This window comes from Chrysochloris asiatica, unplaced genomic scaffold, assembly GCF_000296735.1.
Source record: "Chrysochloris asiatica unplaced genomic scaffold, ChrAsi1.0 scaffold00034, whole genome shotgun sequence".
Taxonomy (NCBI): Eukaryota; Metazoa; Chordata; class Mammalia; order Afrosoricida; family Chrysochloridae; genus Chrysochloris; species Chrysochloris asiatica.
Genome location: NW_006408552.1, coordinates 23,362,127 through 23,385,513, shown reverse-complemented (window position 1 = coordinate 23,385,513; position 23,387 = coordinate 23,362,127). Strand labels below are relative to the sequence as shown.

Below are 23,387 nucleotides of genomic sequence, written 5' to 3'. Positions count from 1 at the left end.
CCACCCCTGCCCCACCACTCATTTATCCATTCTGCCGGGAGGGCCATGCTGCTCCCCAACTTTCTGCATTCATGTTTATGAACGGAATCTCCTTCCAGAGGGAGCTGGCGAGGAGCCACAGCTGACCCATGTCAGAACCGTGTCTAGTCCACAGGCCTGGTACCGTCTCCAGGTGCCGCCTCTTACCACCGAGTCTGTGGCTCAGAAGGCACCTGGAACCCACTGCCCCCGAGTGTGAGGAACACAGCACACCTTGACCCAAGTGTGTCGGGTGTTGAGGCTGCTCACACGTGCTCCCAGGTGAAGAGTTCCATTACTAAAAGCACCCGTGATCTAGAACTTTCCAGCTGTGCAGGCAGCACTCCCTAACATCCTGTTTTACAGAAGAAGCAGAGACGCTGTAACAGGCAGAGCCTCGGGCCTCCAGAGGACTGACATTGCAGAATCAGCCTCCACTGCCTAACCTGCTTGGTCCTGAAAAAGCCAAGTTGAGCTTGGTGGACACACTTGGAAGGAAAGCCATTGTTGGTTTGTTTTGTTTTGTTTTTTAAGAAAGAGGACATCATTTCCACACTACATCCAGCATGGATATAGCCAGTCCTGGTGTGGCGCTGTAGGATTAGCACTAGCCTGCAAAGTCAGCAATTCAAACTCACCAGCTGCTCCCTGGAAACCCGACACGGGGTCGCTATAAGTTGGAATCAGCTCGAAGCATTTCACAACCATCCAGCACCTAAATCCAGCTCCTCTACAGAAGAGACCTGGTGGCACAGTGGGTTTAAACACTGACTGTAGATAAGGCCAACTATTTAAATCCACCAGAGACTCCACAGGAGAAGGAGAAGGCTGGCTACTCGCATACAGAGGTGACCCTGTCCTACAGGCCACTAGGAGTCGGAACCAACTTGAGGGCAACGGGTGGGTAGAGACGTTTAGTGAGGTGCTCTCCAGCATGCCGCTTCCACGAGTCCTGCATGCACAGTTCTGCAGGCACGCCCCTCGGCCCGCAGCCCCTCGGCCCCTGCACAATGCTGGCCTGAGCAGAGCAACATGATGCCCTATATCAGCAACTCCAACTCCACTGGGGCCCTCGGTGCTCTGAGCCGCTCCGTGCCCACCCAGCACCTGCTCAACAAATAGGGTGCAGGAAGGGAATTTCCAGGGGCAGCAGCAGGTAGGTGTGGAGCTGCTCTGAGAGACAAGGCTGGCTGACTTTCAGCCCGGAAACCCCCCAGTGCCCCTCTGGTGGCGGGGCAGCCCCAAAAGGCCCTGCGGTCACAGGTTTCTCACCCCCACCCACCTCCGGCACCAGCTTGGTGCTGGCCACAGAGGAAGGAAGCTGATGCTCACTGGGGGTCTGCTCTGGCTGCACACAGCACCCATCTGACCTCCCCAAGCTCTCACGAAGACGGTCACGTTCCTACTGTTCTGACAAGGAGACAGCTCAGGGAGGGGTGTGGCCTGCTCCAGACAGCACAGCCATGAAGATTCGATCTGAAGCCCATGGACTCCCCTTGGGCAGCCCCTGCAGGGAACTCAGGAGGAGAAGTGGTGCTCAGTAGTCACTGTCAACCCTTGTACATGTATGTGGGTGCACGTGGACAGCCACAGCCGGCAGGCTGCTCACATGTGGACACGCAGTGTACAAGTACTGGGACACATGTACATACACTGCCAACACTCCAGGTCCCAGCACAGACAATTGTGTTTCTGGATGGCCAGCCACCCCTTAGCTGGCCTGGGGCCCAGGCACTGAGGGTGGAGGCGCCATGACCACCCACTGGCGCAGATAGCTCCTCGGGGGGCCCTCGTCCTTAGGGCTGGTGAAGCCACACTCCACAGGGCTACCACAGTCGGACCCCGCAAAGCCGCTGTCGAACGTGTCCATGTCCAGGGCCGTCTGGGGTGATCCTGCCTCACTGTCGAAGGCCGTCTCAAGCAACCCACTGCCCCAGGGCGGCTCCGGGGTCCAGCCCTCTGTGGCTGCCAAGGGCAAGTTGAGCCTGTCCAGGAAGCTGCCCAGCCTGGTGGGGCTGCCAACCGAGACGCAGCCACAGGAGAGGACTGTGGCCCCTGCGCCCAACAGTGGGTCCTCGGCACCCAGGCTGGGCTCCAGGGCGGAGTCCAGATTCAGGTCTGGATAAGCATCATCCTCACAGCTGCAGGGCCAGGCGCACGGCCCCTCTGCATCCAGCACGGTCACTGTGTCGATGGACACCAAGCCGTATGGCCGGTCCCTCGCCTCACTGTAAACAGAGCCATCCGGGCTGTCGGCCAGGGATGGGGTTGGAGCCCAGAATGCTGGCTCAGGAAGCCCGTCAGCTTCCAGCACTTGGGCAGGGTCCGGCAGCTGTGTGGGTGCTGGCCCTTTGGCTGGACTGTGTGAGGGCCAGCATCTTTGTACCTCCAGGGTCAAGGGCGCCCCTGGGGCCCCGGGTTGCAGCTCCAGGCTAGAGGCAGTGAAAGGTGTGCCCACCCATTTCTGTGAGAGAGAGAGAGAGAGCGAGTCAGGGATGGTAAGGGTCGGGGCAGCCCAGAGCATGCTATGCCCATTCAGTGTTGACACCTGGCCCTGGGCCTGTGTGGGAGCAAGGAACAGATTCCTGAGTAGGGGGTCATGGAAGTGGGCCTGCAGTCTTACTTTGGTGAATTCCTCACAACCTCACCCTCCCATGTACGGTTCCCCTAGAGCAGACACATGGCCACCACAGAACCAATGCTGTGTCCCCACAGGCTCATAAAGCTGATGCTCAATACAAGCTTATAGCTGAAGGAATGAAGCCAAGTGAACAAATGGCCAGATGTGCCGATAAAGGTGATGATGGGGTGGTGAAGGCAGAGGTCCTTGAATTCTGAGGACCTTCATTCCCCACTCACCATGCCAGTCCCCATCCCTGAGAGTTAGAAACTCCCAGCTCTGAGCTTCTGCTCTTCTGAAAGTTCATCTTAGAATCCAACATGGGAGCCACCACACGAATTGAAGTGACTTCTCAGTTCTGAGGCCTTGGGTCAGCTACCTATCCTCTCTCTGTAAAATGGGCCTAGTAATAGACAGTCCTAGAGCCGGACCTGGCCCGTGGCAGGTGTGATGAGAGCAAACCAGGCCCCCTCTGATGCCATGGAGCGCAGGGTCCTCCCTAGAGTCACTGGGGTGAGGGGTGCCCATTCAGCAGGGCAGCCCTGGGCATGAGGGGAGGGCAGGCTGGCTGCAGGAGCTCACTAACCAGCTTCTGGGCAAGGGTTGCCCCTCCCAGCCCCTCACCACCACATCCGCCCCGCCGCGTGGGTGAAGGCTGAAAACAGGCACAGATAATCCTGTGGGCGCAGCATGTGGCGGCGGTAGTGGCTAGTGGGTGTGTTTTGCAGGTGAGGTCCCCTCTGCTCCCCTACCAAGGGCATCTAAGGGCCCTGAGTGTGGTGGGAGGCTCCAGGGAGCAGCCCTCCACCCTCTCCTGTGGGGGGAGGGGGGAGGCCAGGGACAGGGCTTCTCACCTTGAAGTCCCCGTGGTGGCCCATGTACAGCGGCTGGAAGAACCATTCTGGGCTGGGCACCTGGCCCCACACCTTCTTCCAGAACCTGGGGAAGCAGAGCTGGGTGAGGACTCCACATCGCCTCCTGGAGGATCATCCCTGGCTCCATTCTTCCCTTCCAGGGCCTAGTTCCACACCAGTAGCCTCCCTCGTGAGGATGCATTGAATTTAAGGGCTGGGCAAATGCTGTTCCTCTGAGCCTCAACTTCCTCCTCACCAGCCAGGAGTGGCCAAGTGCCACCTCCTAGGGCAGTAGTGGGAGGCTGAGAGAAGGCCAGTGGTCCATGAGAGCAGTTCATGTCAGCACTATGTGGGGCCTGCCTCTGAAAGGGCTGAGAGAACTACAGCTCTGGAGTCTTGCTGAACTCACAAGCACTAGCCGGTTCTACAATGTGCGTCAGAAACTCAAAGTAGAAAACAGATTACAGCAAAACTGGGGTGAAGTCCAAGGGATGGATCACCCCAAAACCCCTCCAGCCCTCTGACCCAAGCTGACCGCGTCACGACTCCTGGCCTCACCTCCAAGGCAGGTAGCTCAGGGCCAAGAGGACAGGGACTGCAATGAACAGCAGCCAAAGGTCATGGTACTGTCCCCCGGTCCTGCCGTCCGTCTCTGGAAGGAAGCATACGGAAGACTAGGTTGAGCCAACCTGGGCCATGTGGAGCGGTGGGGTGGTGTGTGTGTGCGGGTGCCTGCTCCCACCCCACCACAAATGACTTCATCCCTCTGAATGTGTTTCCTCATCTAAGTTGGGGTAACGATTCCCCCTTCATAGATCAAATCCCTGGTAGAAGCACCACACCATCGCACAGCATGCAGGGACTCTAGAATGTGGCTGAATTACAGATACATTTGTACTGGCTCCAACCAAGCAAAAACCTTTCAGCCATAAGGAAAGCACAGGGCTGGGAGGCTGGACTGAGGCAATGTCACACCTACCCTCTGGCTGGGTCTCAAAGACGGCCGGGCCACTCCACTCACTCCAGGTGCCCTCGAAGGAGGAGCCGGGCTGGGGCCCTGCCCGTACCTGCACCTCATAGCTCGAGCCTTTGTGGAATTCCAGGGGAAGGAGAGAGACACTTCTCACGTCCACAGAGATCAGCTTCCTCCCTGGACTCTGTCAGCAGGTGGAAAAGAATGTACCTCTGGTCCCAACAGCCCAGGTCAAAGGGACAGTTCTGCCTGCTGGAAGCATTTTCTACACAGCAGGTGCTCTCCATGGTGGGAGCTCCTGGACACCTCCCACCAGGGCCATTTATGAAAATCCTCACCGGTCCCACTAGCAGTGATGGCTCACTCTAGCCTTTTTAGCTGCGAATCTTTATCAATACTGGGACACCTCTAGGAACCTTCCCGTTTAAAGAACTAGACCCTCTAACAGCATACCACTTTACTACAGATGCTTCTGGAACTTTTCAACTATGGCTGTCGAAGTGGAAAGGTCCCAGCTAGCCCTAGCCCTTGGTGACTCATTAGTCAGGGGTGGCGCTGTGGGTCAGCACTGGACTGCGAACCACAAGGTTCAAAGCCACCAGCTGCTCTCTGGAAACCCTGTACAGGGTCACTATGAGTCGGAACTGACTCGACAGCACGTAACAGGCTCAGTGGAGCTGGGGATGGGCTGGAAGGAGAGCCTGTTGGTGTGTGTATCCTCAGTGGTTTCGGCGTCCACAGACCACAAAGCTGGCAGGTCTCAGGCTGCCCGCTCCCTCCCCAGCAGCTAGGCTGCAAGCCCTCTGCCCTCACCAGAGTCCAGGGGGCGCTCCGGCTCCTGTACTGAAGCTCATACTGCAGCTTGCCCTTCAATGTGTAGGAGACGGCGTCTTCATAATCAGAGCTCCAGGAGATGTTATAGTGGTCCGAGAAGGTCACGGTCACGTTGAAGGGGGGAGATGGTTTGACTTAAGAGGAAAAAGCCCAACACAAAAATGGGATGAGACTGTACATCGGGAGGTGACAGGAGGACGTTCCCGCAGGCCTGACCCATTACTTAGGGGATCAGGACCCTGACTTTCTACAATGGACCCCATGCTCTGTGCCTCAGTTAATGCATCTGAAAAACAGAAGACTTACACTACTGTTTGGGAGTCGTAAGTAACAGAAATGAGTTACTTTGTCTCCAAAGGGGACAGCCAGGACTCAGCCTTGGTCCACCCATGACTGGGGGGCAAATCTACGTTTTTAAGGACAGCCAATTCCTAGAAATACAAATTATTACAGGAAATCTCTCAAATTTTAGCCACAAATCCAAACACTTCTAAATAGATGCACTCATTTTCAACTTCGGTTCTAAATGACTGCCTGAGTGTGTTTTAACCCCAAACGTCCGAAACCACCCTAAGGACCCTGTGCTGCCCTGCACGCAGCAACACGACACCCACGGGGACCTGAAGACTGTCACTCAGACAGCTCCTGACAGTTGAGGGATTTGCCCCGGGGCTTCTGCTGGTCAGTGGAGAGCTGAGATTGGACCCATGGCTTCAAGCCATCAGCGATGCCCACAGGAGAGGTCAGAAGCTGACCTAGTGTTCCACTTTTGCTCCACCACAAGTTTGTGTGATGCATGCCTTAGTTTACGCTCCTGAAAAACCACAGCCAGTTCCTACCTCCTGGGGCATCAAATTCACAAGCGCCAAACTACAGACAGAATGATAAGTGATTTAATGTGTGAGAGGCAACTATCCTCTACCTCCTCCGCTGCCAACATCTCCCAGTCTACACATTTTACCCTGTAAGTGAGATGCTGGAGGCCAGGCCACCGATATTTCAGATAGCAGCAGGGACAGCTTTCAATGGAGCATCCAGACTAAGACGAAAGGCCTGGTGAGCTATCAAAAATTAACTGAAAATCCTGTTGGATATCATACTAGAAGGCAAGTCTCCTAAGCCAGAAGACACACACACTACACGGTGGCTGTCACAGAGGACTTGAGTGGACCCAGGACCAGGAAATTGGTGCTGGACATTTCATTCTGCTGTCCTGGGTATGACAGGAGATGGCAGCAACACCCCTCTCTGGACTCTTGTCCTTGGGCGCAGCAGTCCTGTGTCCACACTGGTACCCAGTTGTTGAATGAACTAAAGGAGCTTCCAGTGGTTTCTCAAAGGAACTGGAAATGTGTGGGGGAACGAGCTCAGCACTTTGAATCCATGTAGCTGTGTCAGGCTTTGTGGGTGTCAGGGTCTCCCGCCACTAGGCCAGAGGTTGGTGGGACAGCTTTGAGTTTATCTGGGAGGCGGGGGGGATTATGGGGGTGTGTGTATGTGAGCTTGGGTTTGTGTGCCTATGAGTACGTGTGGGTTTGGCTGTGTGTGTGTAGCATTTACTCACACCATCTGTGGTATGTCACCAGCAAAGCGGTGTAAACCTGGCCCTGATAGTAAATCACAGAAATGGCATATTCTGTCCTCTATGGGGATCTAGGGACAGAAACTCCTGCCCTAGGGGATGGGTACAATGCTGCAGTGTGTGCTTGCATGATGCTGGACACTGACCTCTCACCCCACTCCTGCTACACACGTCCCATAATAACACGCTAGACACATAACATGCAACATGAACACCATACAGCATAACTATGTGCATGCGCACACCCCTCCCACACACCATAGAATACAACATAAAACAGAAACACCACACTATTCCTGTGTATTGTGAATACAGCATATAACACAACAAACCTCACACATCACACACACCTCAGACACAACCAGAATATAACACATGCAACATACACACAGCATACACAAAACAGACACCATCACATTCACAACACAATACAGACACAACGAACCTCCTACCATACTTCCCCAAATGTAACACACGTGCCCCACACACAACATACACTATACACTATTCACACAAAACAGCAGACACCATGCAATACAAACACCGCATATGCACACAATACACACCCCCCCACAACACACACGCCTTCTTGGCTCCAACCCTTTCCAGCAGCAGTTGCTAGTCCTGGAGGCCTCTCCTTCCCTTCAGCATGAAGCTTAGAAGGTAAGGGTTAAAGGGCTTTCACGCTACAAGATAAGGAAACTGATTCCAGAGGAGGGGCATGCTTTGTCCAATACCACAGAGAGAGGCTATGTCAGAACCGAAGCCCTAGGTTCCAGCAAAACTCCTTTCCATACCTCTGCTGCCTATCTTTGGGCTAAGGTCCAAACATACCAACCTATCACACTTTAGTAAAAAGTAGGGCATGTGGTCAGTTCTCTGTTGCCTTGTTAACAAGAAACCGAATTCAAGGTAAAGCATAGGACACATCTGTTTTGATGGAGGGTAGGAAGAGAGGGCCCAGGACTCACCTGGGGTCTCCTCAGCTCTGGGGACCAAGGGCTACTCACTGCTTTCTGCCAGGATAAAGCTGCCACATTCCTGGGACTGTTTGCCTGAGTGGTCCGTCATGTTGACAGTGAAAATGTCATCGGCCAGGAAGTAGGACACATCCATGTGGCACGTGTACCATGCGTGGGTGGCGTTGTGGGTGGACAGGTAGAGGCAGCAGGTGGTGACCTCATCCTCCAGTTCTCCATGCAGGTCTTGCCTTCAAGGACAGAGCAGCTGGTCATGGCTGGAGGCCGGCGGTGCTCAGCCCACAGTGGCAGGACAAGAGCCAGAACCTCAGGCTGGGAGCTACCTGGTCAGGGTAGGCACCCTCCCACCTGCATGATGGTTCCAGGCTCAGCTTGCATGCCTCATGTAGGGCCACAGCCCTTGGGGTCATTCTGTTCTAGAAGGACCACAAATATTTCAGGCCTTCCTCCCTCCCCTCAACATGGACAAAAAACCTACTCGCTGCCTGAGCTGAGGGCAGAGATGGAAGCCCAATGGACCCACTTCTCTGCTTTGATGAGATTTTTAGAGCACCAGTGGACTAGGGTTGGGGGGAATGTTTTAGATTTGTTTGCACCCCTGGGCAGACATAACGGGTTTTGAAGTATGTATAGGAGTTTACCAGATACGTAATTCCCTACACACATTTTCCTGAGCATCTCCAAGGTCAGTGTTGATGTGTGCGAGGTGGAAGTGTGGACTCAATTCTCTGTTACAAGTGTGCTGTTTTGAATAAGTGCTATCGTGAATGCATCTGGTCAGCTGCCTGGCTGCGGACCCTGCTTCGCCTGCCATCTTCCCCTCTCACACAGCTGCCAGTGAGAGCCTTAAAAATCCTATGGTCTCCCCCCTACCTAAAACCATCAGTGCCCGGACAATGGACTCTGGCCCCCAGGCAGCTCTTTTGCCTTAGTTGCTAAGTTAACTCTCCCCCCCCCTCACTCCAGCTCCCTCCCATCAGGCTCACCTCTCCCTACCATGCCCTCTTCCTGGAAGGCCCTTCCCCAGCTCCCTGGCCGCCTGCTGGTCCTGAGAGGGTGCCCTGACCACAGGCCCCATGCGCTTTTGTAGGAAAGTTTCCAGTTTGTTGTTTATAGGTTTGTCTCTCTCTCGCACAGTATGCCCACTTCAAGAGTTCAGGGACTTGGTCAGTCTGTCTGTGCTCTGCAAGAGCTTCACCAATGTTTCTACGTGACTGGATGCTGGAGTGAAATCCAGATGTTCTTTTGCCTGAGCTGCATTTATGCTCATGGCTATTGTCATCGGACCACCTTAGTTTGAACCACACCTGTCAATCACAGGCTGTATGATCTTGAGCTAGCCTCATTTCCCCCATCTGTAAAATGGGAGTAATGGGACTTTTCTCACTGGAAGTGAGAATCTACAGGAAGCCGCTGACAGGGTAACTAGCACACAGTGCTCAGAACAGATCACATAGGGGGCTGATTGTCCTGGGGGTCTCAAACCACTGCCCAGCCAATGTGAAGAGAATAGTTTCTGGAGTGGGACAACACATCTCTCATCTATCAGGTGGGGATGGTGAATCCCACCTCAGAGTCGTCGTCTGGGAAAGGGCAGCTGTCATTTTACGGACACACCGTAGCCCCAGCTCAAGTGGTGTCTCCTGTGTTCCAACCCCAAGTCAGCCCTCCCTTGTTGCTTCCTCTCCATGTTCACTTACCAGGTTAGGGTGAGTGTGCGCGGGTGGACAGGCCACATCTCCAAGACACAGGTGACTGTCTGGAGGTAGTCGGTATAGCAGGCAAGATCTGAACAGCCCCAGGCTGGAGAGTGAGGGAGAGAGAGGCCAGGGCTGCAGGCGTGGGGGTGAAAGGGAGTAGGGGGCGCCTGGGGGCCTGGATGGTCCAGGGTCCTGGGGGTCTCTAAGATATAAGCCTAGGGCAAGAGGTCCTCGTCATCTGGGAATTCCTTTTGAGTTCCCAAATTTCAAGACTGGTTATGCAGATGGGAAACTCGCCAATAATGTGAAATATAAGTGTGTCCCCAGCTCAGCATCCCCTCCCTGCTTGGTTGGCATTTCTCCCAGCTAGCATGGCATATCCTGAGTGCCCCACAACATAGGGCAAACCCTTGAGAGAGGGTCAGGGCTGCATGAAGACAGAGGAAGGGAAGCCTGACGAGGGAGTGTTAGTTTTACTTTATACAATCAGGCGCCACCCCCGCTGTGTACTAGGAATTGTGCCCCATTTGAAAGTGGATGTATTTGAAGTAGCTTTTTCATCTTTTCCCCCACGTGGATCTCGCTCTGGGTCAGAACTGGGACTGGTAACCAAGAACCTCTGCTGGAAATACCCTGCTCCCATTTTATCACTGAGCCCACCGGGCTGGCCAACACGGCCTTGCCTCTGGTTTCTCCTGGTCTGAGCTGCCAGGACCCTCACCCAGACATGGAATGACCTCGTCTGTGCGGCCGTCCTCTCTGCCCACACACACAGCCGATATGCTCATCTCGGGGGACACTCCCCACTCAGCCCGAGTTGGAGCCTATTCTGGAAGTGGGGTGATACTGTGGGCAGAACTCAAACTCAGGGCTGCGGGAGCCACTGTGTGGCTGTGTCTTCTCTGAGCTCTTGGAACCAGGGAAGGAGCTGCCATTTCCAGCTGGGGTTAAGGCCCCAAGGGATGAATTTGTCCCCAAGCTTTGGACGAAATACTGGGGACCAAGCTGGCACAGAGGAGGCAGAGACCCCTCCAGGACCTCCACACACCCCGGATAACCCAAAACCCTGCTACTGAGCTGGGGATGCTAACTCCTCCCCCCCAGGGGCTGACGTCATTGAGTCCTAATAGACAGCCAAGTGGGTAAGGCCAAAGGACTCAGGCAGATACAGAAGGTAGGGTAGCCTCCCGTTATATGCTCTGAACCTCCATTTTGTAGCTGAATAAGGGGCGTCAGGGCAGTGTGGACTTCCCGGGACACACCTACTCACAGCACCCCCGTGTGTGTCAAAGCAGAACTGTGTACCACAAAGTTTTCCACGGCTGATCTTTTCCACCAAGCTTTTCTCCCATGAGGCCTCCAGCTAGACCCAAACCCCAAACTTCTGGGCTAGCCATTGAGCATGATCCTTGCTGGTACCACCTGGGGATTCGGGAGCCCTATTTGCACTCATCGATGCAGAACTGTGGTGAGTGAGCTACAGCCCTTTGAAAGCCAGGACAGGCCTACTGGCCACTTAGCAAGGGAACACAAAAGCGCCGACATCACTTTCTGGAAACCGCTATCTGAGATGCTGAGTCTTTTGGTAAAAATCAGAGAAACACAGATGAATCAGCTGTGGTGGTTGACCAAGTCCCCTACCTAGCCCAGCCTTCATTCACACTCACGCCTATGCCTTCAGCCTGTCCTCCGAGTCTATATCCTCTCTCTCTGACCTGTGACTTCTCCAGCTGCCTTCCCTGGCTCTGGCTCTGTTTAACCTCCACCCCGGCCCTCAGGTCACAAGTGCCTGCTGAGAAGCCAGTGATGGTTGCAAAACCTCCTCCAGGGAGAGTCATTACATAAGTAGAAACTGAGGTTAGACCAAAGGCAGGACTTCCTCATTCTGAGGGTTGGGAGGCAGCCAAGCAAGAAGTGCTGGAGATGAAGGCTGGAGTCTCTCATCCCCCAGGGAGACTTGAAGTGCCAAGCATGTAGGCAGGGTTACTTTGGGACATGGTTAAGTTTCGTTCTTGCCAGTCTCAAGTAAAGAGAAGCTGGGTATGTCCCCTCCCCTCCCAGCAGACCCTTGGGGCCACTACTTACCACCTGGGAGCATCAGCAGTAGGCAGGGGATGGCCCAGTGGTGCATGATGCTGACTCTGGAGCCTGGAAAAAAAGTACACAGGACTGTGGCACCACCTGCTCATGTCTGCCTCTTTCTGCTCAAAGAAACAAAGACTTCAGGGCCCACAGCTGTCCCCAAGGATCCCTGCCCCCTGGACATGGCAGTTTCACCCTGTGGGCCCCTCCCCACTTTTCCCACTGTCTTCCGCTTCTTACTGAATAACACACCCAAGGTAGGAAAACCCGTGAAGAGTTGAGGGACGAACTTCAGGAGAGAGGAGGTAGCTGCTCATTTGCCTTTGCTACTTGTGTGATGGTGTGTGGGAGAGTAGGTGTATGTGCTCATTTACCTGAAGAAGAAAACAGGGACAGAGAGCGGGAAGGATGAAAATTGGTTTGCAAAGTGTTATCTGACTGTGTGTGCTGCTTCCCAAGCAACACCCATGTGTGGTGAACCCCATCCACCGGCTTCCCCATTATTGAACACTTAAGGTGAGCCCAATGATGAAGTTTCTCTAAGTAGAACCAAACAGGAGAAAAGGGAATCTGGACCCCTGATTCCAGCCCAGATAAGAACTGAGCAAGCACACTTAAGAGGAGTGGTCTTGGATGTCTCACTGTGGTGCAAGTCACCAGGCTGATAATGCCAGGCCCTGTCTGGAACTTCAGAAAGTTCTGTGTCTTCTTGGGGAGATACCAACCAGAGACCCAGGGCAGGGATGTAGCTGGAACTGAAGGCTGAAGGGATGACCCACACAAAGACCAAGGCACACCATAACTTCTTCCCAACATTATGCCTCTGGGCTTCCCCCACCCCCAACAAAGGCTCTGAGGAGGTGGTGGGAAGGTGAGCTTGGGATAGAGCGGCCTTCAAATCCAACTTGACCACTTAGCAGCCGTTGTTGTTATGTGCCGTGGAGTCGGTTCCGACTCATAGCAACCCTGAACAGGGTTTCCGAGGCTGTAAATCTTTATGGAAGCAGAAAGCCTCATCTTTCTCCCACGAAACAGCTGGTAGTTTCGAACTGCTGACCGTGACCCGATTTGATTTGTAACCACTACACTACTGGAGCTTTGTAAATTAGAGACAGAAAATCTGCTTCCAGTGTTCTTCAGAGAACTCAAGGAAGCAATTTGCATAAAACCTTGGACTTGACCCCAAGGCACAAACTCTGGATTGATTGGGATGATTAGTATAGAATGCGGAGCATCAGATGTGGAGGAGGGGGAAGGAAGTCATGTAGCCAAGAGCTTCTCCAATCTCCCACTTTCAGAATGGTGGCCATATTTGTAGACCATGGTAGTTAGTGTTTTAAGTCAATTCTCTTTATAAATTTTACCTCCACCTGTCCTAGCAATAATATCCATGGTTGTGTATTTTCTCCTAATATATATATATATTTTTTGTTTTACTGTGAATTATGGGATCGTTTATATGGGAGAACAAAAGTTTTACATTCATCCTATCGTGTATAATTTCATTGCCATGGTTACAATCCCCTCCATGCATCATCAACCAACCAAAGGGTACCCTACAAGCCTGGCCTCCGGTCATCAGCACACAGCCCCTCTCCCTGTCTAAAGTCCCCAGCTGCTCCATCTCTCCATGTTATTGTCTCTGCCTCCATCTCTGGCATCACTGCTTCTCTGGGTCTGGGTAGGGTCCCACTCTCTGCTCTTCTCCCTTCGTGGTCCCAGGGACCTCTGCTCCTAGCCTGAAAAGTTAATCACTCCCCTCCTTGCTACAAAACGTCTATCTTTGCATTTCCAACCCTCACAATCACAAGAGACCTATCTGCATTTCATTTCATCAGCCCTGCCACAACAGATTAGATACTACTCAGTTCTCCTAACATGTTTTAAGATGAATAATTTAGTGTTGGGGAAATACCACTGGTCTCCTGTGGCCCCACCGTGCCCTGTGATGACACGCTGAAGGTTTGACCTGGGTCACAGGTAGGCGGGTCTGTGTCTGATCGCTCACACAGCCTCATCACAAGCCTGGCACGGCTCTGGCATGCCATTTGGTCACAGCATAAGGCACAAACTTTTTACCCGTTCCCTAGCTCTGCACAAATGATACTGCGGCTGCACCTGCTCTTCCTGTCTGCTGTCTCTCCCACGGTTCATGAAACACTCCTCACATTGGACCTTCCTCTGTGTGATTCTGGTGGGCTTTACTCTGCCCCCTGCTCAACAGGGTGGGCACCCGAGGCAGGCCGGGCCAATAAAAGCCCCATCTGCCTGGCTATATTGATTGGACCAGGGATGGACACCATCCTAAGAAAGACCAACAAGAGCCAAACTTGGGAATTATTTTTCTAGAACTCTAGCCAAGAGGTTTTATTCTGGAGACTGCTAGAAGCTGATAGCCATTGTTACCACTTCTTAGAGACAGCGTGACTGGAACTGATGTCAAAAAGACAGATCTGGAGTCCCCAGGCCATTATCGGTGAACCTGGATCCAGCTGTACCTAATGTCCATACTTAGACTTTTTATTTCCCTCTGGTAGCGTAGTGGTTACGAATCGGGCTGCGAACCTTAAGGTCAGCGGTTCGAAACTACCAGCTGCTCCGCGGGAGAAAGATGAGGCTTTCTACTCCCGTAAGGATTTACACCCTCGGAAACCCTGTACAGGGTTGCTATGGGTCGGACCCGACTCGACGGCACTTAACAACAACAACAACAACAAGTAAAAAACAAGCTGAGCTGTTTCTATAGTTTGCCACCAGAGACAATGAATATAGTCAAGGAGAGAAAAGGACCGAGAATTTTAAACCAGAGGATCTTGCTCCTCTCCTCTCTGACCTTCCACTTTGAACCTACGTCAGTTATCATTCTTAGATGGTGCCATGACGCCCACTGTGCCTAACAGTTACGATCAGTGAGAAAGCAGACAGGGCAGTGCTTCCAGAACTTGCTCCTCGCCCTGCCAGGCCATGTCGCTGCAACTTTGCAGGCATACTTTGGCCCACCTGCTCTAACCTGGAGGCTGTGAAGCCACGTGTTGTGCTGTTTCTAGAACTCCATCACTCATTTAACACCATCGACGAGGTTTCCATCTTCACTTGCCTCCCACCTCCTATTCAGAAATATGCTTGAAAAGCAAACCTTATACCATTGGCAACACCAGGTAATTGGTTGTGAAGTAGGCAGGGAGGGCCACCATGCTCCAAAGCACAAACCCTAGAGTCAATCTGTCTAGGTTCAAATCCCAGCATTGCCACTTAAGGGCTGTGTGACCTCAGGCAACTACTTCATGTCTCTGGCTCTGAGAGTCCTCATCTGTAACCTGTAAAGTCTGGATAATAGTATAGCATTTACTTGGCAGTGTCAGTGTTGTTGTATGCCGTTGAGTTGATTTTGACTCACAGTGAGTGACCCTGTAGGCTTCCCTATAGGCTATACTCTTTACAAGACGAGATCATCAGGTCTTTGCTACCACAGAACCACTGGTGGGTTCAAACCACCAACCTTAGCAGTCAGGTGACTAACCGCTACTCTATGGGACTCCTTCATAGTGTCATTGGGACAATTAAGTTAGTCAATATTTTGGAATCATTTAGAACAGTGCCTGGCATATAGTAGATATTATATAAGTTTCTTAAACAAAACCGTCAACTTACAATAGAACTAAATATAATAAAATGTAAAAACTAAATGGAAGGAAAACCAAAGACTGCAATGAATTTTAGTGACATACTATTTGTCACCATCCTAAGGCTTCTAGAAACTGGGAGATTTGCTTAAAGGATATCAGGTTGGTGTCAAAGATCTACCAACAAGATGGGACCATAAGATGGTACAACCACTTTGAACAATGGTATGGCATCTCCTCAAAACGTTGGGAAGAGCAACAGTGTATGTCCCAGAAATCCCTCTACTTGGTCTATATTCTCAATAAATAAGAGCTGTGATACGCATCGATATCTGCATATCCAAGTTCATCACAGCACTGTTCACAACAGCAAAAAGATGGAGACAGCCTAAGTGCCCATCAACAGAAGATTGGAATTTGAGTACCTTCACACAGTAGAATACTATGCAATGCTGAAGAATAACATGATGAATCTCTGAAACGCCTCATAACAGGGATGAACCTGAAGGACAGTATGCTGAGTGGAGTTAGTCAAATTAAGGCAAATGTTGCAGGAGAAACTCAAGAAAAAAGTTTTCACACGAAAAGAAACATTCTTTGATGGTTACCAGGGGTAGAAAGGAAGGGTGAGTAATACACTGGCTAGAGGTTAAAAACATGTAAACTTAGGTGACAGAGAGGGCAACAGAAAAGAAGAGGGAGGCTGGGAGAAGACCGATAAAGACAGGTGAAGACATATGGAGGTATGTAAGGGCTAAAGGGGACAGAGGTAAATACTGTTTTATATAGACTCCTGGGACCACAGTATTCTGTGGCTAGATACCTGGACAGACACATAAGTTGAATGGGTACAGGAGGGCGAATGGGTATGAAAGAGGATATTTGTACATTGTATTTGCTTTTGCTACAAACACACCTATGAATGTGGTGGAGCATACAGGGGGCAAAATGATGGAAACTTCTTGGATATTATCAAACATATTAAGGCAATGAGTTCCTGGACCTGGGGACTCAGGACCATAGGTTCAGGGGACACCATGGTCAACTGGCATAACACAGTCCACAAAGACAACGGTCTACATACTACTTTAGTGCTGTTGTTAAGTGCCATCGAGTTGGTTCCAACTCCTAACAACTCTAGGGTTTCTGAGGAACAGGTGGTGGGTTTGAACTGCTAACCTTGTGGTTCGCAGTCCAGTGCTGATCCACAGCACCACACCAGTAATGTGCTAAGCTGTTCTTGTTGAGTGCTGTCAAGTCGGTTCCAACCCAGAGCAACCCTGTGTAGGGTTTCCAAGGAGTGGCTGGTGAGCTTGAACTGCCATCCTTGCAGTTCAAACTAACTTTCCAGTCCAGTGCATTAATCCACAGTACCACATAAGGACTCCAATGTGTCCTATTGTTGTTGTTAGGTGCCATTCAATTGGTACTGACTCACAGCGACCCTATGCACAACAGAACGAAACACTGCCCGATCTTAAAAGCTCATGAGTGGCCATCTAAGGTGCAACTATTGGTCTCCTTGTGTGGAGGAAAGAGTGATGGGAACTGAAGATGCTTGGAATCGGTTCATGCAATGACTAATGGAACATGTGACCATCAGTCTTCACCCCCTTCAGACCAGAAGAACTAGATGGTGCCCGGCTATCACTATCTGCACTCTGAAAGGATCACATTAGAACCTGAGTCTATGGGCCTTGGCCACCCTTTAGGCCTGGACCGGGACCAACTCTCGCAGTCCAATGTTCAGCTAAGCATAGATGGGAAACAACAACACCAGTCATGTGTGCTCACTGAGGAATGGGCTACCGTTCAAAATCAAAAGGGCAGCAGTTACCTAAGGACAAAGTTTGGTAGGGATGGGAAGGAGGGTGGAATGGAAATAAGAACCACGGGGAAAAATACAGGACAACTGTTGTTGGAGGGAGGGAATTGCAATCATTGAGACGAAATAAAGTGCCTAATTTAGTGAATGTAAAACTGATGATCTTATCTGTAAACCTTCACTTACTTCACAATAAAAAGTTAAAAACAAAAAACACCTGCAACAAACCGAGAGTCTCAGCCCTGCCATCATCATAAGGACTGAAGCAGGCTGACAAGGGTCTCAGTCTTTCACTATGGGGTTCAGGGATGATTCACGCCATAATGAGCCCCCCATTTCTGGGCAACATCAGTCTTAAACGACAGATGCTCCCTACAGCACCAAGTAGAGACCCCACCACCACCACCTCGCTCCTTGTGTCCACCCTTCTCTGAACCTCCTCACTGAGGCCACCACCACTTCTTCCCCAGTGCCAACAAGAGTCTCCCATGCAGATCACATGACCGGGACTGTTTCCAGAATAGACAGAAGGTGCCCCCAAGGACTTTCTTGCTATGGGAGTCCCTGCTGCTCTCTGCCCCAGGGGGCTCCTGCCAAAGAGTGAAGAGCCCCTGACTTGGATGGAGTCTACCAGGTACCAGCTGTGTATCCTTGGACAAGTTACTTGACCCCTCTGATCCTCAGTTTGCTCATTTGTGCAATGGGGTCATGAATCTTTGCCACAGGTTTGTTGTAAGCGCTATAGAAATACTGCCCATGAATCATTGCAGTTCAGTGTTGCGTGGGATGGATCTCTGAAGGGGTGCTTATCCACTGGATCCTAGTGGCCAGAAATAATTCTGGACCTGCAGGAATTCAGACTACAAGTTGGCCAGATTCAGAAGCTTCTGGAGAGTAGAGAGCCCAGGGGATAAGAAATCAGATCGTTGTTAAGTGCCACTGAGTCTATTCCAACTCATAGGGACCCTGTATAGGGTTTCCAAGGAGTGGCTGCTGGGTAGGAACCACCACCTTTTAGTTCAAACCAACCTTGAAGTCCAGTGCATTATCCCACAGCGCCACACCAGGACTCCACTTTGGAGAATGCAAAGTGCTGAACGTCACCAGTCAACAGGGAAATGCACATTAAAACCACAATAACATACCACCTTACCAGATGGGTAAAACTGAAGTCTGACAGCCCATGCTGCTGAGGATGTGGTATAATGGTAACTCATTCACAGCTAGTGGAAAGGACAATTCATAGGACCAGTCTAGAAAATAGTTTGCCGTGATGTAAATTAACTTGAGCAAGCTCCTAACCCAAATATCCAGCAATTTTACAACTATGTACATTCCTAAAGAAATGCTTGCATGTGTGTACAAGAAGTATATAGATCAATGTTTATAGCAGCATTGATATCAGTAGTGAAAAACTGGAAATAACCTAAATGCCCATCAGCAGGAGAATGGAAAAATAAATCATGGTACAATCACTGAATGTGAAAATGAATCCCTTCTACCTACACACAACAAAGTCAGTGACACGTGACACACAGTCAAGGTTAACAAGATCATACACATGATTCCACTGATGTCACCCATAGGAGACAAGCAGATTGCTTAAGTGAACACACATATGTCAAAAAAGTATAAAGCAATTCATCAGGATGACAAGCATCAAAGTTAGAAGAATGTAGGGAAAAAAGGAGAACTGATGTGGAGGGCTGACTCGGGTCCTCAGCAATGGAGCTGAAGCTGAGCACCACGTACTGTTGATTGTTCTATTCCCATACAGGGCAATATGTCAGACCGATCTCATCCACCACTCGTCTGTCAGTTTGTCTTACTGGGGTTCCCTGCATGTTGCTGTGATGCTGAAAGCTATGCCACTGGTCTGTCAAAAGTCAACAGGGTCTCCCATGATGGACAAGTTTCATCAGTGCTTCCAGACTAAGACACACTAGGAAGAAAGACCTGGTGATTCACTTAAAAAAAAAAAAAAATTGTCCAGTGAAAAATTTCTGAATAACAGTAAAACATTGATATAGTACTGGAAAATGAACTCTTCAGGATTAAAGGCACCCGAAACATGACAGAGGAAGAGCTACCTCCTCAGAGCAGAGTAACATGGACAGAGTAAAGGTTTCTGGACCTTCATTTGCCAACACAACTCAAAATGAGAAGGAACCGCTGCAAACAGTCATTGATAACAGGAACACGGAAAGGAATGTACAAAGTACAAATCTAGGAAAATTGAAAATCATCCAAAATAAAATGGAGTGCATGAAAACTGATAAGCTAGGCATTGTTGTTGTTATTAGGTGCCATTGAGTCAGTTCTGACTCCTAGTGACTCCGTCCTCACGGCGTTTTAGTACGTCTGAGTGCATCGTGGCTGCTCCTTTGTCAATCCGTCCCTTGTGGGGGTCTTCTTGCTTTATGCTGACCCTCCACTTTACCAAACATTATGTCCTTCTCCAGGGATTGGTCCCTCCTGATCACATGTCTGAAGTCTGGCCATCCTGGCTTCTAAAGAGTATTCGGGCTGTCCTTCTTCCAGCACAGATCTATTTGTTCTTCTGGCAGTCCATGGTACTTTCAATATTCTTCTCCAACACTATAACTCAAATGCATCAATTTTTCTACAGTCTTCCTTATTCATTGTCCAACTTTCACATGCATACAAAGCTATGGAAAACACCAAGACTTGGGTCAGGCACACCTTAGTCCTCAAACCAAAGTCCTCTTTGCTCTTGAACACTTTAAAGAGGTCTTGTCCAGCAGATTTGCTTAATGCAATACGTTGTTTGATTTCTTGACTGCTGCTTCCAAGACTGTTAATTGTGGATCCAAGCAAAATGAAGTCTTTGGCAACTTCAATTTTATCTCCATTTATCATGGTTATTTATAATTATTTACTGTGATTTTTGTTTGCTTTACGTTGGGGTACAATCCACGCTGAATACAGTGTTCTTTGATTTTCAATACTTAGAGTAAGTATTTGTCTTTATCAGGAATCCTACACATTAGTTAGGTGAAATGGACTGGCATTGGCTATTCTGAATCAGGCAATTGTGTGGTCGGTCTACTTTGCTGGGAATAACAAACGGAAGAGGAATGGCAACACAGTCATAATAAAACCATTTCCAGATCGATCCTGAGGACAACACTGTCAGCGATAGGATGATACCCACAGGCCGCCTACACACAAGATCAGATAATATAACTATTATTCAAATGTATGCACTAATCACTATTGTCAAAATAAAGAAATGGAATACTTTTTACCAACGTCTGAAGTCTGAAGTTCATCAAACATGCAATCAAGATGCATTGGTAATTACTGGTGAGTGGAAAGTGAAGGCTGGAAACAAAGATGGATTGGTAGCTGGAAAATAGAGGCCTTGGTAATAGAAATGAGGCCAGAGATTATATGATAGAATGTTGCCAGATACACAAGTTATTCATTGCAAATGCCTTTCCAACACCATAAACGGTGACTATACACATGAACCTCACCAGACGAGACGCACAAGAATCAAACTGACTACATCTGTGGAAAGAGGCAATGGAGAGGCTCAATATCGTCACTCAGAGCAAGGCCAGGGGCTAACTGTGGAACAGTCCATCAGTCGCTCATATTCCAAGTTCAAGTTGAAGCTGAAGATAATGAAAACAAGGCCATGAGAGCCAAAACACAATCTTGAGTATATTCCATCCAAATTTAGAGATCATCTCCACAACAGATTTGATACATTGAACAGACCAGATGAGACGTGGAATGGCAAGGACACCATACATGAAAAAGCAGAAGGTCATTACAAAGACAGGAGGGAAGAAAAGACATAGGGTATCAGGTGGATCTTGACTGAAAGCAGAGAATACTAAAAAGCTGTTTACTTGGCATTGGACTATGTGGACCATACCGATTATGAGTAAGCAAAGAGTGGAAACCCCACAACACTTTATTGGACTCATGCAGTACTTGTATGGAGACCAAGAGGCAGTCATTCAAACAGAACAAAGGGCTACTGCATGCTTTAAAATCAGGAAGGCTCAGGGTTGCATACTTTCATTATACTTATTCATTCTGTATGTTGAGCAAATGAGAAGTTGGGCCTATATGAAGAAGAACACAGCATCAAGATTGGAGGAAGACTCATTAACAACCTGTGATACACATGTGACACAACCTTGCTTGCTGAAAGCAAAGAGGACTTGAAGTACTTACTGAGGAAGAGCAAAGACTACAGACTTCATTATGGATTACACCTCAACATAAAGAGAGCAAACATCCTACATTTGGACCTATGAGCAAGGATCCAATTCTCCTTAAGGTAAATGGATAAAATACTGAAGTTGTCAAGGATTTCTTTTACTTGGATCCACAAGCAGTAGTCAAGGAATCAGGCAACACTGTATTGGGCAAATCTGCTTCAAACTATATCCTTTAAGTGTTAAAGATGACTAAGGTATGCCTGACTCAAGCCATGGTATTTTCAATCGCCTCATGTGCATGTGAAAGTTGGACAATGAATAAGGAAGACCATAGAAGAAACGATGCATTTGAAATGTTGTCAAAGAATATTGAAAGTACCATAAACTGCCAGAACAACAAACAAATCTATCTTGGAAGACGTACAGTCAAGATGTTCCTTTGGAAGCAAGGACTTTCCCTCACATACTTCAGACATGTCATCAACAAGGACCAGTACCTGGAAAAGGACATCGTACTTGGTAAAGCAAGGTCAGCGGAAACAGGGAAGACTTCAAATAAGATGGACACAGTGGCTGCTACAATGGGCTGAAACATCACGACCAGGACCAGACAGTGTTTCTCACTGGGTTGTTAGGAATCAAAACCAACTCAACAGTACCTAACAGCAACAACGAATAGTTGATGCCGTGGAATTAGGAAGTTGGTGATGATTATTAAATATACCGCAGAAGAACAAAAAGTCTGTCTTAGAAGAAGTACAGCTAGAATGCTCCTTAGAAGTGAGGAGAGCAGGACTTCAGCTCAGGTACTGGGGTCATGTGATCAGGAGGGACCAGTTCCTAGAGAAGGATATCATGCTTGGTAAAGTAGAGGGTCAGTCAAGGTGAGGAAGACGCTCAACAACATGAACTGACACTGGCTGTAACAATGGGCTCAAACACAAATTTAATGAAAACTTCTTAGTCAAAACCAAACACTTTGAGGGAATGAGTTGCTGTACCTGAGGACTCAGGACCAAAGTCTCAGGGGACACCAAGGTCAGCTGATAGAACACAGTCCACAAGGACAATGTTCTACTGAGGTCTAAAAGCTCATGAACAGCCATCTATGGTGCAACTATTGGTTTCTCCCTGTCCAAAGGAAATAAGAGTAAAGAAAATCAAAGATGCCTGGAAACCACTAGTCCACTGGACTAGTGGACCATGTGTCCCTGAAACTAGAAGAACTAGATGGTGGCCAGCTACCACTACCAACTGCCCTGAAAAGGATCACATTAGAAGATTCTGGATAAAGTGGGGTCAAATGTGGAACACTCATAATCATAAAAAACAAACAAACACATCAAAAGACTTACTAGTCAGATAAAGACTAGTGGCACCTCAGACTGTGGTCCTTTGTCACTGTTCTGGTCTGGATCTTAACTCATCCCAGTGGCTCAATTTTCAGCCAAATAATAAACATATCTGTAAGAGGAACACTAACACTAAGGAGGTATGATAGTTAGGGTTCTGTTAGCTTGACCAGACCAGGATTTCCAGAGGTTTAGCAGTTGAGATGTGCTTATTCTCATGGTGATGAAACCTAATACATGCAGAGTTCATTCTACGATGATTGGCTATGAGCAGCCAATCAACTGGAAGTATGTTTCCTTGGGGGTGTGGCCTGCTCCCAATATAATGGACAACCTGGGACTCTACAATTGTAAGCCATTTCCTTGATATTAAACTTTTCTGTGTTAGAAGAAGTACAACCAGAGTGCTCCTTAGAAGCCAAGATGGCCAGACTTCGTCTCTCATACTTTGGACATATTATCAGGAGGGATCAGTCCCTGGAGAAAGATATCATGCTTGGTAAAATGGAGGGTCAGCAGAAAAGAGGGAGACCCCCAGCAGGTGGATTGGCACAGTGGCAGCAGCAATGGAGTCAAGCACAGCAACAATTGTGTGGATGGTGAAGTGTTTTGCTCTGTTGTACACGGGGTCACGATGAGTCAGAACTGACTTGATGGCACCTAATAACAACAACAAAACTTACTAGGTTCAGAAAACATATTTGATTATTTTTTTAATGCAAAAACCTCTCAGAAAACCATGAAT

At 49.4% G+C, this 23,387-nt stretch overlaps 1 protein-coding gene across 1 annotated transcript in view; it reads right to left on the bottom strand.

Annotated features, from left to right (window-relative positions):
• Positions 1–1,729: 1,729 nt before the first annotated feature.
• IL21R (interleukin 21 receptor) overlaps positions 1,730–23,387 on the bottom strand; it is a 31,361-nt gene continuing 9,703 nt past the window's right edge. Inside the window, exons 4-10 of the mRNA XM_006859895.1 lie at positions 9,562–9,776; positions 7,892–8,091; positions 5,279–5,433; positions 4,472–4,649; positions 4,051–4,144; positions 3,493–3,577; positions 1,730–2,482 (exon numbers count right to left, since the gene is read on the bottom strand). Coding sequence (XP_006859957.1) covers positions 1,730–2,482; positions 3,493–3,577; positions 4,051–4,144; positions 4,472–4,649; positions 5,279–5,433; positions 7,892–8,091; positions 9,562–9,776 — 1,680 coding nt within the window. The remainder of the gene's footprint in view (positions 2,483–3,492; positions 3,578–4,050; positions 4,145–4,471; positions 4,650–5,278; positions 5,434–7,891; positions 8,092–9,561; positions 9,777–23,387) is intronic.